General features: G+C 43.3%; 1 protein-coding gene across 1 annotated transcript in view; it reads right to left on the bottom strand.

The window, feature by feature from the left end:
• Positions 1-13,254, bottom strand: part of OVCH1 (ovochymase 1) — a 59,620-nt gene that overhangs the window by 39,435 nt on the left and 6,931 nt on the right. The window contains 7 exon segments of the mRNA XM_034758542.1: positions 364-490; positions 1,912-2,104; positions 3,089-3,240; positions 4,954-5,049; positions 6,761-6,933; positions 10,522-10,619; positions 11,810-11,928. Coding sequence (XP_034614433.1) covers positions 364-490; positions 1,912-2,104; positions 3,089-3,240; positions 4,954-5,049; positions 6,761-6,933; positions 10,522-10,619; positions 11,810-11,928 — 958 coding nt within the window.

Below are 13,254 nucleotides of genomic sequence, written 5' to 3'. Positions count from 1 at the left end.
AAGAACTAGACCAACAAGAGTTGTGTTTCTCATTCTAACGTGCTATTTCTGGGTAACTATTGTTGCCCAGTACCAATCCCACACAAGCAAACATCACTACAGAGATGTTTAACTCTAGATACTAATTTTTAAGGTTGATACATACCCGCAAGTTCAGCCACAAACTATTGACTTGATTGTGTTCACTGACTAAGTCAGGAGCAAGAATTCATGTATTTGCAGGCTGAAGTCCTATGGCTAGAGCGATGCATGTGGTCAGAGGAGATAGTCACCCCTTCTGACCTTACAGACACAAACAAAATGCCCTCTGAAAAGTGGCCCTTCACAAAAGGGCAGGTGTTTTTGATGATGTACAGTGAATACCTGTTATCTAGGTAGTTACTCTCACTGGGTTGGGGATACTGAATACGGCCACTTTCTCCAAAGACCAGCATTCCATGGGAGCTGCATCCTTCAGGAAAGTGCGGGGGAAGGTGATCTGGCTCTGCAGCTAGAAAGAGAAGAGCAATAGGTAAAATACAATTCTGACACGGGCATTGTTTGGGAGAGGCAGGTCTACAGTTCGTGAAGCCATTCGATTAATGCCACTTCACACCCTGAGTGCTTGAGAAAGACCTAGAGATGGGTCTCAGGTGGTAACCACACTTCTTCTGAGGCCAGGTCAACACTAGAGACTAATATCGGTATAACTGTTGCTCAGGGGTGGGAAAAATCCACAACCCCGAGTGATGTAATCATACCGATCTAATCCTTGATGTTCACAATGCTATGTTTGCAGAGAGCTTCTCTCATCAACATAGCTACTGCCTCTTGGGGAGGTGGATTAATTACACTGACGGGAGACGCATAGGAGCATCTTAAGTACTACAGCGGCGCAACTGCATTAGTGCAGCCTTTTAAGTGTAGGCCTGCCCTTAGAGTCCTACTTCTAAATGAGCCAAAATCCTTTGCAAGTGTGAATCAAAGTCAATAGAGCTACACAGATTTACTCCAGTTGAGGCGCTAAATGCACGATTTTATTAATGCTATTTCTATGGTTTACGGTTTAATTCTGCTCATTCTCCAACTGTGCTCGTAGTTTGAGTTGCAGGAATCTTCCAAGTTCTGCTCTGCAGGGTTCATGTGAACATTTTTTATTCTGCTTCCACTTAATATTATTCCAGAGTAAGAGGCACTGTATGGTTGCAGATTAGTTCTTCCCTTTATGAGGAGATCAGCCCCAACAAGATATTGTGGCAAATAAGTAATAGCACAGGTGAAGCATAGGTCATAAATAATGCCCTCTATTCCATAGGTTCTATTTGAACTGCAGTTTTAAGTGTATGGTTGGACTATAGGGAATTCATAGATCTGTTTATAGCTTTAAAAGTGTAGTTCTGATAATCAAAAAAAAAGAAAAAAAAAGGGGGGGCAAGCTTATTCCACAGATCTGCTCCATGTGTGTGTTTAAAGTCATATTTGCTCCAAATCAATAGTGTGGACCATTTCAGGGATTCTACAATAGCAATTTACAGATTCCCAGTTGACAAGGATTAGAAAATGTAATTTATTGGAACTGGACAAGTTTTCTAGGCCAGAGAAGTGCTTCTCTAAATCAACAAAACCACATGCACCCAGAAATGCTAGCTGGATTGGCCATCAACGTTCCATTTAGTGGGGCATGTGGATCAAAGCTGCCCTCAAAACATTATGGCAGAGGGACCTAGATACAGATGCTGTTCCAAGAGAGGTGGTAGTTCTGGTTTAACCTTCATTTCCCCACTTCCTGCTCTAAAATGAGAAATGCTTCACACTGTGTGCACCTTGATGGAAACACTCTAAAGCCTAACCGTGGGGCACATGGCAGGTATCTTCTAGAACCTCATGATAAACAAGCAGGAAAAGAGAAAAATTGTTGGTAAATGTACCCACCAGGGATAACGTTCTGGGTGATGAAGTCCATCAGTTCAGCTACATTGGAAAAGATGCCCGGGGAACCCCTTTCACTGATGCTTTTCCCAAGGACATCCCAGCCTCTTGCACAGCCAACTCCCCATGATGTGACACCGGCCAGAGTCCAGATGCCACTGGCTCTTCTACACACGAGAGGACCTCCAGAATCGCCCTTGCCCAGCACGGGTTGGGGGAGGAGACAGGAAAAAAAGAGCAGATATTTGTTCAAACGCAACGATACAGATTCAGTGAATCACCTCATGGTTTCACCTCTCAAAGAAGAAGCTGCTGCTCTTTGGAAGATTGACAGAAAGGTTCAGCGTCACTATACATCTGTTAACCATTTCCGGCCCCTTCGCACTAAGATGTTAATGTCCGCATTGCAGCAGTACCTCAACCAGCGGACTACACCTGGCCCTCCCGCAACGGTAGCACAGTGGACTGTGTGTGCACTGCAGTTGGGGGGGGGGGGAATGACTTGGTCTCCTGGTAGTAGAAGCACCCTTCTACCAGAGAAAGCATGGGAAAGGCTGCCAGCAGCTTGATAGATATGGGGAGGAGAGGTGACTACAAGAGAAACGAATACACCAAGTAGAAATGGTCAAGGTATGTTTTTTAAAGCCTAAAGAGAAGGAAAAAAAAAAAAACCCCTCATTTCAGCCTCCTCTCTCCCAGTACAGTGGTATCACGTACCCCTTAGGCTGTGTCTCCTGTAGCCTCTTGGGCCGCCTGCCGCCACTGTGCTCCCATCTGTGCAATTTCACCAGTGGTAGCAACAGTAGCTTAGACATGGATCAGGCATATCATTCACCATGTCATTTAATCCCATTCAGGCCAGGTCTAGACAAAAAGGTGGTTAAACACACCAGTTCCTTGTCTATAGCAGCACTCCTACCAGTGGGAAAATTCCCCCCAAAGGCTAGGATAGACAAGGCCTTCATTAGCCTAAAGCTCCTTTTAAGGCCTCAGTTCAGTAGCAATGTGTTAGTAGTAATGGACAAGTTTCCTTTCCTTCCTCCTCCTCCCTTCCCTCTTTAGGGCAGGTGGCCATTCTGGTAAGCAAGAATACAGGAGTGGCTGGTGGGAAGGATTGGAGTCTGCCTCCATTTGCAGAACTCACTATACAGGAAGACCCTGCGGAATGATGACCTTTTACCTTGCAAGCATCCTTCCCACCATCAGGAAAGCCAGCACACAGCATGGAGCTTGCTACTGGAGGCAGATTCATTTGCTTTAACAGGGCACTGCAGGTTCCCCTATCAATGATGGGGAGCTCCACCTCCTGTAGAACATTAGATAGTTCACCAGCTGCAGAAGGAAGGAAACCGGCAACATCAGACATTCTAGAACCCCCCTCCTTGCTGCACAGAGCAGGAAGTTACGCTGCAGATCTATGGCCACACCCTAGCTACCATGATTTCATTCAGTATTACACAGGCAGGGCTGGCAATGCCGCCCCTTATTTCGATTAGCTGAGACCGCTCGTTAACAGGCCTTGTTTTCAGGTTTGTATAATTTCGCCAAACTAGAACCCTTTGAGCTAACATTTTCCACGTTGGTGGAAACAATTCAGCCTGAGGCAAAGTTTCAGCCGAAATGGTTCAACCATATCCACAAACAAGGCTAGGGGGGGAAAAATACACTGATTTTCCTAGGTAAAAATCATTCTAGTAACATTTTCTCTTAACTGCTCTGGTGCTCCCAGCTTTGGAGCAGGGAGGAATTTAGCAGGGGGGTGGCATTGGTGTCAGGGATGTGCCTTTTACTGTCCTCATGAAAGTCTTATAACAAATTTAGGCAGTCTTGAGGGAAGGGGGTGGGGGGAGAACTGCAGCTTCCAAATGCTCAGTAGAGACTTTTTTTTAATTTCTCCACATAAACTTTCTGATGATTGCATCCTCCATCCCCTCACAATTTCTCCATGCAACTGGATTATGCATGCACAGTGACTGAGCATGTTCCCTCCAGCCCAGGGCTATGCGGGCTCAGAAGGACATTTCCTGTAATGGCTGATTCAGGTAGGGGCAGTAGCAGCCCTACCCATTTTGCCGTCCAGGATGGAAAATGTTTCTGGTGCTCCCAAGCAGCGGAGTCAAAAAAAAGGCCAGGCAATCAGCAGAACAAAAGTGGCCAGCCAAGGAGAATGGAGCAAAAAAGAGCCAAGCAGCACACTGGTACAGAACCCCCAGGTAGTTGGCCCCCAGGATGACAGCCCTGCTCACTCACCATTAGAACTGGCCTGAGTACAGTTGATTCTGGGCACTGGAATTGAGATCAGAAGGCCTGTTTCTCTGTGCTGCAGCAAAGTCTATGGGATTTTTGCTTTGAACATATAAAGGGCTACATAATGCTATGCACAAGCAACCTTACTTCTAGCATTGATTAATTTTTGAGTGCTTGACTTTGCAACCTTAATTTACACACAAACTGTTAAAAGAACATTAAGGCCCAAGTGATCCTAGGTTTTTTTTTTTTTTTTTTTTTTTAAGATATATAATGGGAAGAAGGCAGAGATGCATCATCTAGAGGTTATGTAACGCACAAAGATTACAACTAGATCATGGAACTTGGGCATCAGAAGGTTGGGTTTTATATCTAGCCCTTCACCAAATCATCTTTGTGCTTCAGTTTCGCCATCCACATGATTGGGATGGGGCGAGGGGAGAGGAGGATACTTCTCTACTTCACAAGGGTGTTATGGAGCTTAATTAATTGTTTACAAAAAGTGGCGAGATGGGTGGCGGAATAGCGCTATGACGCTGCAAAGTAACAGGTATGGAGATTCCAAGGCTCTGCCTAGGACAGTGCTTCTGGCACACTGGTCCTTTGCACATCATGTCTGGAAGAGACCTCCAGAGCATAGGATGGTTTGTCATGGTATCAGCAAAAGAGAGAACCACTGATTGGCTTTTCCCTTTGGCAGATGTTGCATTTCTGTTGCAGAAACAAGGCGGCTCCCTTTTCTTTATCTCATTACCCCACATCAATGTTGTGATCGTAAGAACCTGACATTTTACTTACCCTCAGACACTCTGCCCCAGCCACTAGCAACACAAAGAGTCCCGGCCTCAAATTTATCATCTTTGTGGGGAAGGCAAATTGGCTGAACCCTAGGTCCTAAGAAGGAAAGTGCACACAAATGTGAGTACATCAACTCCAGGCTGTTCGGAAGTGATTCTCTCTGCACCAACCAGATAAAAGCAACAATGTCCTTTGTGTGAACAGAATGGATCAAGGTCCTTTGAACTATACATTTTTCTAAAACAATTCAATCAAACAGCTAAAAATAAGTCAAGTCAATCACTTTTAAATTGAGGTAATCTTGAGACATCACATTGTTTTAGAGGAAAAAAAATGTGAACAATGTTTTGGCCGGCCATATTCAAGTGAAACGTAAGCAGCAAGAACAAGACTAGAGGAAAGAGACCGGGGGGCAGGGGAGGGAGGGAAAAGGAGCAAGAGCATGAAGGACAGAAAAGAGAACTGTCCTATGTACAATTCTCATACAGCCTGCAATCGTGTCCAGTTGTAGATCCTGTTGAGCATTCTATTATCTGAAGACAAGAACGCTGACCATGTGTCAAAAGAAGTGGAGTTCTGATTTACACAGGACATTCAAAACTCAAATGCTCAGCTCTGTTCTCGAACTAGGCAAATACCTTTGTAGGTTTCTTTTTGGGGATCAGAGGAGAAAGGAATCAAAGCTACTTGACTTATCATGGCCTAATTAATTTATTGACAAACCTTAAAGAACACTTACCAGTGTAGAAGACAGGCCCACCTTCCCCTGGAGGGATCATCCAGATGACTCAAAAGCTGTTTTCAAGCATTATGACTGGAGACTTAAGTTTCTTTATCCACAAAATAGGTACATAGGTAGTAGTAAAGCAAGCTTCCTCTCACTGCCCCGTCAACAGGCCTCAACCCTTAACCGGTCACTTCCTGGCTAACAAGCATAGTTTGGTTTTCCATACCCATTCAATCCTCTCCACTCAGAGCAGCAAACAGGTACAACTTTAGTGCCATTTATCACAATGATTTTGGTGATGCAGCCACCTGTCCACTGGGAGCTAGACTAAGGCCAAAGTCATTTTAGAAGAGCCACTGATTGGAATTGTTACCATCAGGTAGCTAATCACAGCTGACTTGGGTGGGATTTGATAAAGCAGTGAAAGGATCTATGTATCCCATGTGGTCTCCTGATCCTCTATGAATCTGTATGCAAAAAGCCACTTTCCAGAAAGCCTTGTGTTCACCTTTGCCACTATGACAGATACTGGATTATGTGTGTTTAAAACAGGGTGATGTGCATTTAAACTTAAGCCATCTTCTCATTTTGCCAGATCCATTCAATGACGGAACAATCTGCTGTTTGTGGCATCACATCTCTTCCTACAGAGGAAAGTTCCACTATCACAAACAGTGGAGACTGGTGGTGCTGAATGAAGCGGACAAGAGGAGCAAGCTAATTAGCGAGGAGAGAACTTTCCGAGAGGTAAAGAAAATATAGAATTACTACAAACGGAAGACAATTTGACTTTTTGTGCTCTCTAGTGTTGGAAAGATCAGTAGTATGAACAAAACATGAGAAGCTCCAGAACAAAGACTTGACTTGAGGGACAATTATTTGGACAAGGTCACTAAGACTAGACTGGATTTAGCATGGGTAACCTACTTGGGCAGGAGTAAAGACACTACCAGGAGGGTGTTTTATATGCTGGAAAGAGCATTACAGAGAGATAGGAGAATAAAAGGTTGCTCTAAACTAGCAAGTTATATATAGTGAAGGATCCGCTCTGAAGCACTTTCACTCAGTCTCCTCCCTTACCGTATTTTACTCTGTATTTCAGATATAGCAGAGCGATATCAGAATGCATGTAGCCAAGTCTGTTGAAGTCAGGGTGAACAATGACTTGTGAGACAGGAATGTTCTGTTCTTGCTCGTCTGCCTTTCTGAGGTTATGTTCTCCAACAGTCACAATGAGATTCTTCACTAGTTTCCTGACAAACAAAGGGCAAGGTTAATGACGGAGAGGTTTGCCAACACACTTCAGCCTGTTACGCATGGAGCCAAGGCTGATAATTTCCTATAAGAAACAGCTATGTACAAGCAATTCTCTCATTACTGAGAAGCTCAACACATGGAAAATGTGACCTTACCACATCCTTCCCTGCTGAGGACCTGAATCTAGCCTTCAACAGCAGGCTTTTTCCAGCTATGCTACTTTCACTTGGCCTTATGCCTGAAGGGGCCACATTGCCTCAGAGTCAGAGTGCTAGAATACTGTTGTGAGATTTTATTTCTTAATTGACTGGCTTTTTGTTCTACCGCCCACTCAGTAATACAAGGACTCATAAGCTTTGGCCTGGATTCTGCTTGCAACAATGGATCACCTGCAGCCTTTAGACTAGGATCTTTAGAGAGTTCCAAGGCACCTTAAATCAGTGGGAGATGAGTGCTTAAGTTCTTTAGGATCCTTTAAAAAAATCCCCTGCTTGTTTTTAATTCATCATGTTTGGGAGAAGGAGGCACCGAGAGGAGAAGATTTGGAGGAGGAGGAGAGCCCAAGAGAATAAAACCTTTGAGAGGGCTTTAGGAGGTTACATATACTTGAGACAAATGTTTAATATTTATTTGGAAACAGTCATGTCTCTGGTACAGCGCTTGGGGGTTTATGAACACAGCAATGTGGCATTGTGCTTAATGAACTCTGGTATTTCGGGGCTGCCTGGGGCAATCAATCACACTGGGTTACTTCTTTTAGCATTTACCATGTTAATTAGTAAGCTACATTTAATCTTTATTGTACACTAAACTTACAGGTGATCCCCTTATTTTTACTTGCAATGTATTTACTATATTCTCTTGAGAAGGACAAGTAGTATCCAAGTTGTGTACAAACATGATCTAGTCTGTACAGGAGGATGACAGAGGGGTAGGATGGTTTTAGACTGGACTAAGACTCTGGAAGTCTGGATTCCATCCCCAGCTCCATCTCTACACAGCAAAAAAAAACCTGCAGATGGCTTGCGCCGGCTGACTCAGACTCACTGGGCTTGGCTGTGGGGCTATTCCATTGCTGAGTAGACATCTGGGCTCGGGCTGGAGGACCCTACGGGATGGGAGGGTCCCAGAACTTGGGCTCAAGCCTGAGGCCAGAAGTCTACACAGCAATGAAATAGCCTTGCAGACCAAACCCCACGAGCATGAGTTGACTGGCTCGGGCCAGCCGTGGAGTTTTCTTTGCTGTGTAGACATCCCCTGTATGACTTCAAGGGAATTGCTTAGGCAGTATTAGGGTTCCTATGGATAGGTTTTCTCCCACTCCAACGTATGTCTGTTTTATATCTACACAAGTGAACAAGATTTGATGTATCCAGCAGGTCTCCCATAAACAGGTTGCGCAAACAATGTCCTTTCCTCTTCCTAATGTTAACTGTCTCTCAATAACACAGAAATGATTCAGAACTACGGAGACTGTGCGTCTCTCTTAGGAGATGAGTAGAGCTGACTAAAGTTTTCTAAATTTCAAGTTTGATAAAGATTTGTCACAATTTCAATAAAGAAAAAATGTCAAGGAGGTTTTCACAAATTCCCCCCATCCAATCTTTTAGGCAATCTCCAGAAATAAGTTAGAATTTTTTGAGCTTCCCAAAAATTTTTCTAGCTCAACTACTGAATAGGTGAGGGGAAAAAAAAGGAGAAACCACAGTAGGTTCCACTGTTTGTTTCCTACGGTCATCAGTTCTCATATCTACAGCTATCATCGTTCCTAACTACTCCCCATCCCCACCCCCGACTCAGTGCTGAAGGATTTCAGAACCATTAACTAAGGGGTTCAAACCCCTCTCCCTCTGCTGGGTTTTAACAAATGACCTTTTACAGTTACCTTCAGCATGGAAGAATGTTTTAAAGTGCAGCAGAGAGGTACAGCAGACTACAACAGTTAATTATATAGGTGCTTTCCCTTGCAGTGCAGCATTTACCTCCCTCCTATTTTGCGTGGATTTAGTGCTGCTGAACATAAAACATAAGAAAGGCCGTACCAGGTCAGACCAAAGGTCCATCTAGCCCAGTATCCTGGCTACCGACAGTGGCCAATGCCAGGTGCCCCAGAGGGAGTGAACCTAACAGGCAATGATCAAGTGATCTCTCTCCTGCCATCCATCTCCACCCTCTGACAGACAGAGGCTAGGGACACCATTCCTTACCCGTCCTGGCTAATAGCCATTAATGGACTTAACCACCATGAATTTATCCAGTTCTCTTTTAAACTCTGTTATAGTTCTAGCCTTCACAACCTCCTCAGGTAAGGAGTTCCACAAGTTGACTGTGCACTGCATGAAGAAGACCTTCCTTTTATTTGTTTTAAACCTGCTGCCTATTAATTTCATTTGATGACCCCTAGTTCTTGTATTATGGGAATAAGTAAAATAACTTTTCCTTATCCACTTTCTCCACATCACTCATGATTTTATATACCTCTATCATATCCCCCCTTAGTCTCCTCTTTTCCAAGCTGAAGAGTCCTAGCCTCTTTAATCTCTCCTCATATGGGATCTGTTCCAAACCCTTAATCATTTTAGTTGCCCCTTTCTGAACCTTTTCTAGTGCCAGTATACTATGAAAGGTACCGGTTTCCAATCCCGGAGAGTGAAATTCCCCATTTAGTCACAGATCAGGCACAGCAATAAATCGACCGCTGCTGGATCGATTGCTGCCCGCTGATCCGGTGGGGAGTGTAGACAAGCCCTCAGTAAAAGCTCCTTCTTTGGACAGAGTATGTTCACTCAAAGTACAATACTCAGCTAGCAAAGTCAGAGTTCCAGCCATTATGAGCTCTACTACTATTTAATCCATGTAGAGAATGGTGAAGGTTTTAAATTGCCATCTGTAAACCACCAGTAATCAGGTGAAATATTCTGAGAACCATGGAGCAGGCAGCTAGGGTTTAGGGAGGGGTGAAGAGCAGGGCTTAATTTGTAATAAAAGAGGCGCCAGGGCTCAAGCAATTTTTTTTTTAAACTTTCATAAAAGGTTCAGCAAGCCCAGAGGTGCTGGGACTATGAACTGCCCTTGCAAGCCCCAGCACAAATTAAGCCATGGAGAAGAGCCATTAAGATCTATAGCTCCTGAAGTAGCTTGCAGAATGAAACAGTTGGAAGAATCCAATGGATTAGACCAGTGGTTCTCAAACTTCTGTACGGGTGATCCCTTTCTCATAGCAAGCCTCTGAGTGAGGCACCCCCCCCCCCCATAAATTAAAAACATTTTTTAATGTATTTAACACCATTGTAAATGCTGGAGGCAAAGCGGGGTTGACAGCTCATGACCTCCCCATGTAATAACCCCGTGACCCTCTGAGGGGTCCTGACCCCCAGTTTGAGGACCCCTGGATTAGATGCTATTGCTCCACAAAGAACATGAGAGCAGCATAGCACGGCCCTACTTCAGATATTCTAATGCCATTTTCTTCTCCAGCTGGGAAGCCGCACACACTAACATTATGGAGCTTTCCTTACTAATAGACAGGGGCTTTAACGAAGTAACTTAAAGGCTAAAGACAAAAACAGCATTCTCTAACTTACTGCTCAAGGGTGAATACGCAGTGAGCTGCAGTTACAACCACATCTTCTTGTATTAAACTGCCACCACAGAAGTGGAAACGACCCAACTTGAGAGATACCTTTACAAAAAGAAAGTCACACACATTTAAGGTGGAGCTAGTTATACTGCCCTCCAAAAGAACATCTGAAATCTCACGAAGATCTGAGGAAGTTCTCCACCCTTCCCCAGATCACGACAGATGGCAGTGCTCAAAAAAGGAAGGAGGTTTTGAACCCTCTCATTCCTAGACAAGGATTCCCAGCTGACTGGTGTCCAGAGAAATGTTGTCTAAATTGTGGACTCACCCTTGATAGCTATCCCTCATTTCACAGATATTTGGGAAGAGCTGAAGAAGCAGAGTGTGGATCGAAACTTGGAATTCCCTGAAATGCAGAAGTGCCTAGAGGGAGAATTTTGTTCTTCCTTCTTACTGTTATGTATCACCAGAAATTGTTTCATGGGGTGAAGATAGGACCATAATAATAGGAAGTAGTAATGTTACAGTGTCAAAAATTGCTAATTTGCTTCAAAATGAAAGTCTGGAAGCGGTGACCCAATCCTTTTATTACATGAATTTAAGTTTGCAGAGAGAACATTTCTGTGAAGTGAGACTTCTCTGACTTTGCCAACAGAAGAACCAATTAGGCAAGAATTCGTCCACCACAAATACAGCTAATCCAGCATTTTGAGCTACTATGAAGAAGCGACAGATGAACGTTAGGACTCTTACAGCCAACAGAAGGCCAGTACGCAATACTGTTATTAAAATGTGGGCTGTTTCCTTATATGAACGAGACAATTTTTGTATGTTGGAGGCATAACAATTTGGAACTTATTCCCTGAAGGTCAGACGTAACTTCAGAGTTATCAGTTATAGGGGAAAAATCCCTCAAACTAATCCACCCCACAGATTACATCCAAATCCTTTGACAGGGATGTGCTTTTGGGGACCAGTTCAGACACAAAAATACCATGTACATTAAACATTCAGGACTAGATCTTCAGCTGCTGTAACTCAGCATAGCACCACTGAATTCAATGAATTTACTCCACCTAAAACTCTGGTCCCCAAAATTGTGAGCAACTTGTACTTTAGTAACTTCAGGGATTAAGGGAGAAGAGGGATTTTAAATTAAGATACAGGTTGAGAAAGGGTATTTGGCTCCTTACTGAATGAAGGCATCCTCTCAGTTATTGTCTATGCCTTGGGGGGGAAAAAAAAAAAAAATCACCTCTCCCTCAAGAAGTTACTGTATTTGTGTCACAGACCTGCCAGGGTTGCCCCCCAGCCACTGAATTTCTGCCTCCAACAATTCTAGAAAAGAATCCAGACAGCAGGAAACTTTTCTGGTTCTCCAAGTCAACAGGACGAACTCCACATTTCAATCCTACACCAGACAGAAAGGAAAAGGTTATGCACTGAAATGACATTGATACATACGAGTGTACAGCCTCGGGAGTCTCAGTAGGACATAAAGCTGATTCTGTAATCAACCTCTAACAGAACCCCTAGTGGCCAATACTGGGTATTGCATGTTTAAGTATTGGATTAAAAAGCCTTAAACCAGTGGTTCTCAATCAGGGGTACAATCCCCCCCCACCCCCTCAGGATACATCAACCTATCTAGATATTTGCCTAGATTTACAACAGGCTACATAAAAAGCACTAGTGAAGTCAGTACAAACTATAATTTCATACAGACAATGACTTGTGTATACTGCTCTAAGTACACTATTTATATTCCAATTGATTTATTGTATAATTATACAGTAAGAATGAGAAAGTAAGAAAATTTTCAGTAATAGTGTGGCTGTGACACTTTTATATTTTTATGTCTGATCTTGTAAGCAAGTAGTTTTTAACCGAGGTGAAACTTGGAGGTATGCAAGATGAATCAGGGGCATACAGTAGCCTGGAAAGGTTGAGAACAACTGCCTTCAACAGTAGAACCTCAGTGTTATGAGCACCAGAGTTATGAACTCAGCACTCAACCACACACCTCATTTGGAACTGGAAGTATGCAATCAGGCAGCAGCAGCAGCGACCAAAAAAGCAAATAGAGTAGAGTACTGTGTTAAATGTAAACTACTTTTTTAAAAAAAGAAGAAAGCACCATTCTTCTTCTGCATAGTAAAGTTTCAAAGCTATATTAAGTCAATGTTCACTTGTAAACTTTTGAAAGAACAACCATAAAGTTTTGTTCTGAGCTACAGACATTTCAGAGTTGCGAACAACCTCCATTCCCGAGGTGTTCGTAACTCTGAGGTTCCACTGTACTAAGTTTGACTTCCAAAATGAAGCGAACTCAGGTGTAGAATATATAGAGTGCACAGGAATGGTGTGTCTAGAGAATAAATCAGAACGTGCGAGAGACTGAAGTCAATTTGTCTTAAGTGTGATGGAGCTTAATAGTTAATTCAGCTGCCATCAAATGTATCAAAGCTATTCATTCACTCAGCAGTTGAAGAAAGAATAAAGATGACAAAACTATTACTGATCAAATGTTATTGGCACTTGTAAATTTACCCAACAAGTGCTATAGGATATAGTGCTGGCCTGTTTAGTCTATTTTTTCAGTACCCAAGAGAGCTCTGCAATATTAAATATTTAATTGAGTATTTACTACTTTCAAGTTTAAAAGCCCCTTGCGCAGTACACAAAGGGGCCAGCTAGAGTCAGTTATAAGAGAGCCTCTCTCTCTGGCTGAATTGAA

The sequence above is a fragment of the Trachemys scripta genome, chromosome 1 (genome assembly GCF_013100865.1).
Source record: "Trachemys scripta elegans isolate TJP31775 chromosome 1, CAS_Tse_1.0, whole genome shotgun sequence".
Lineage (NCBI taxonomy): Eukaryota > Metazoa > Chordata > Testudines > Emydidae > Trachemys > Trachemys scripta.
This window is presented reverse-complemented; position numbering and strand designations above follow the sequence as displayed.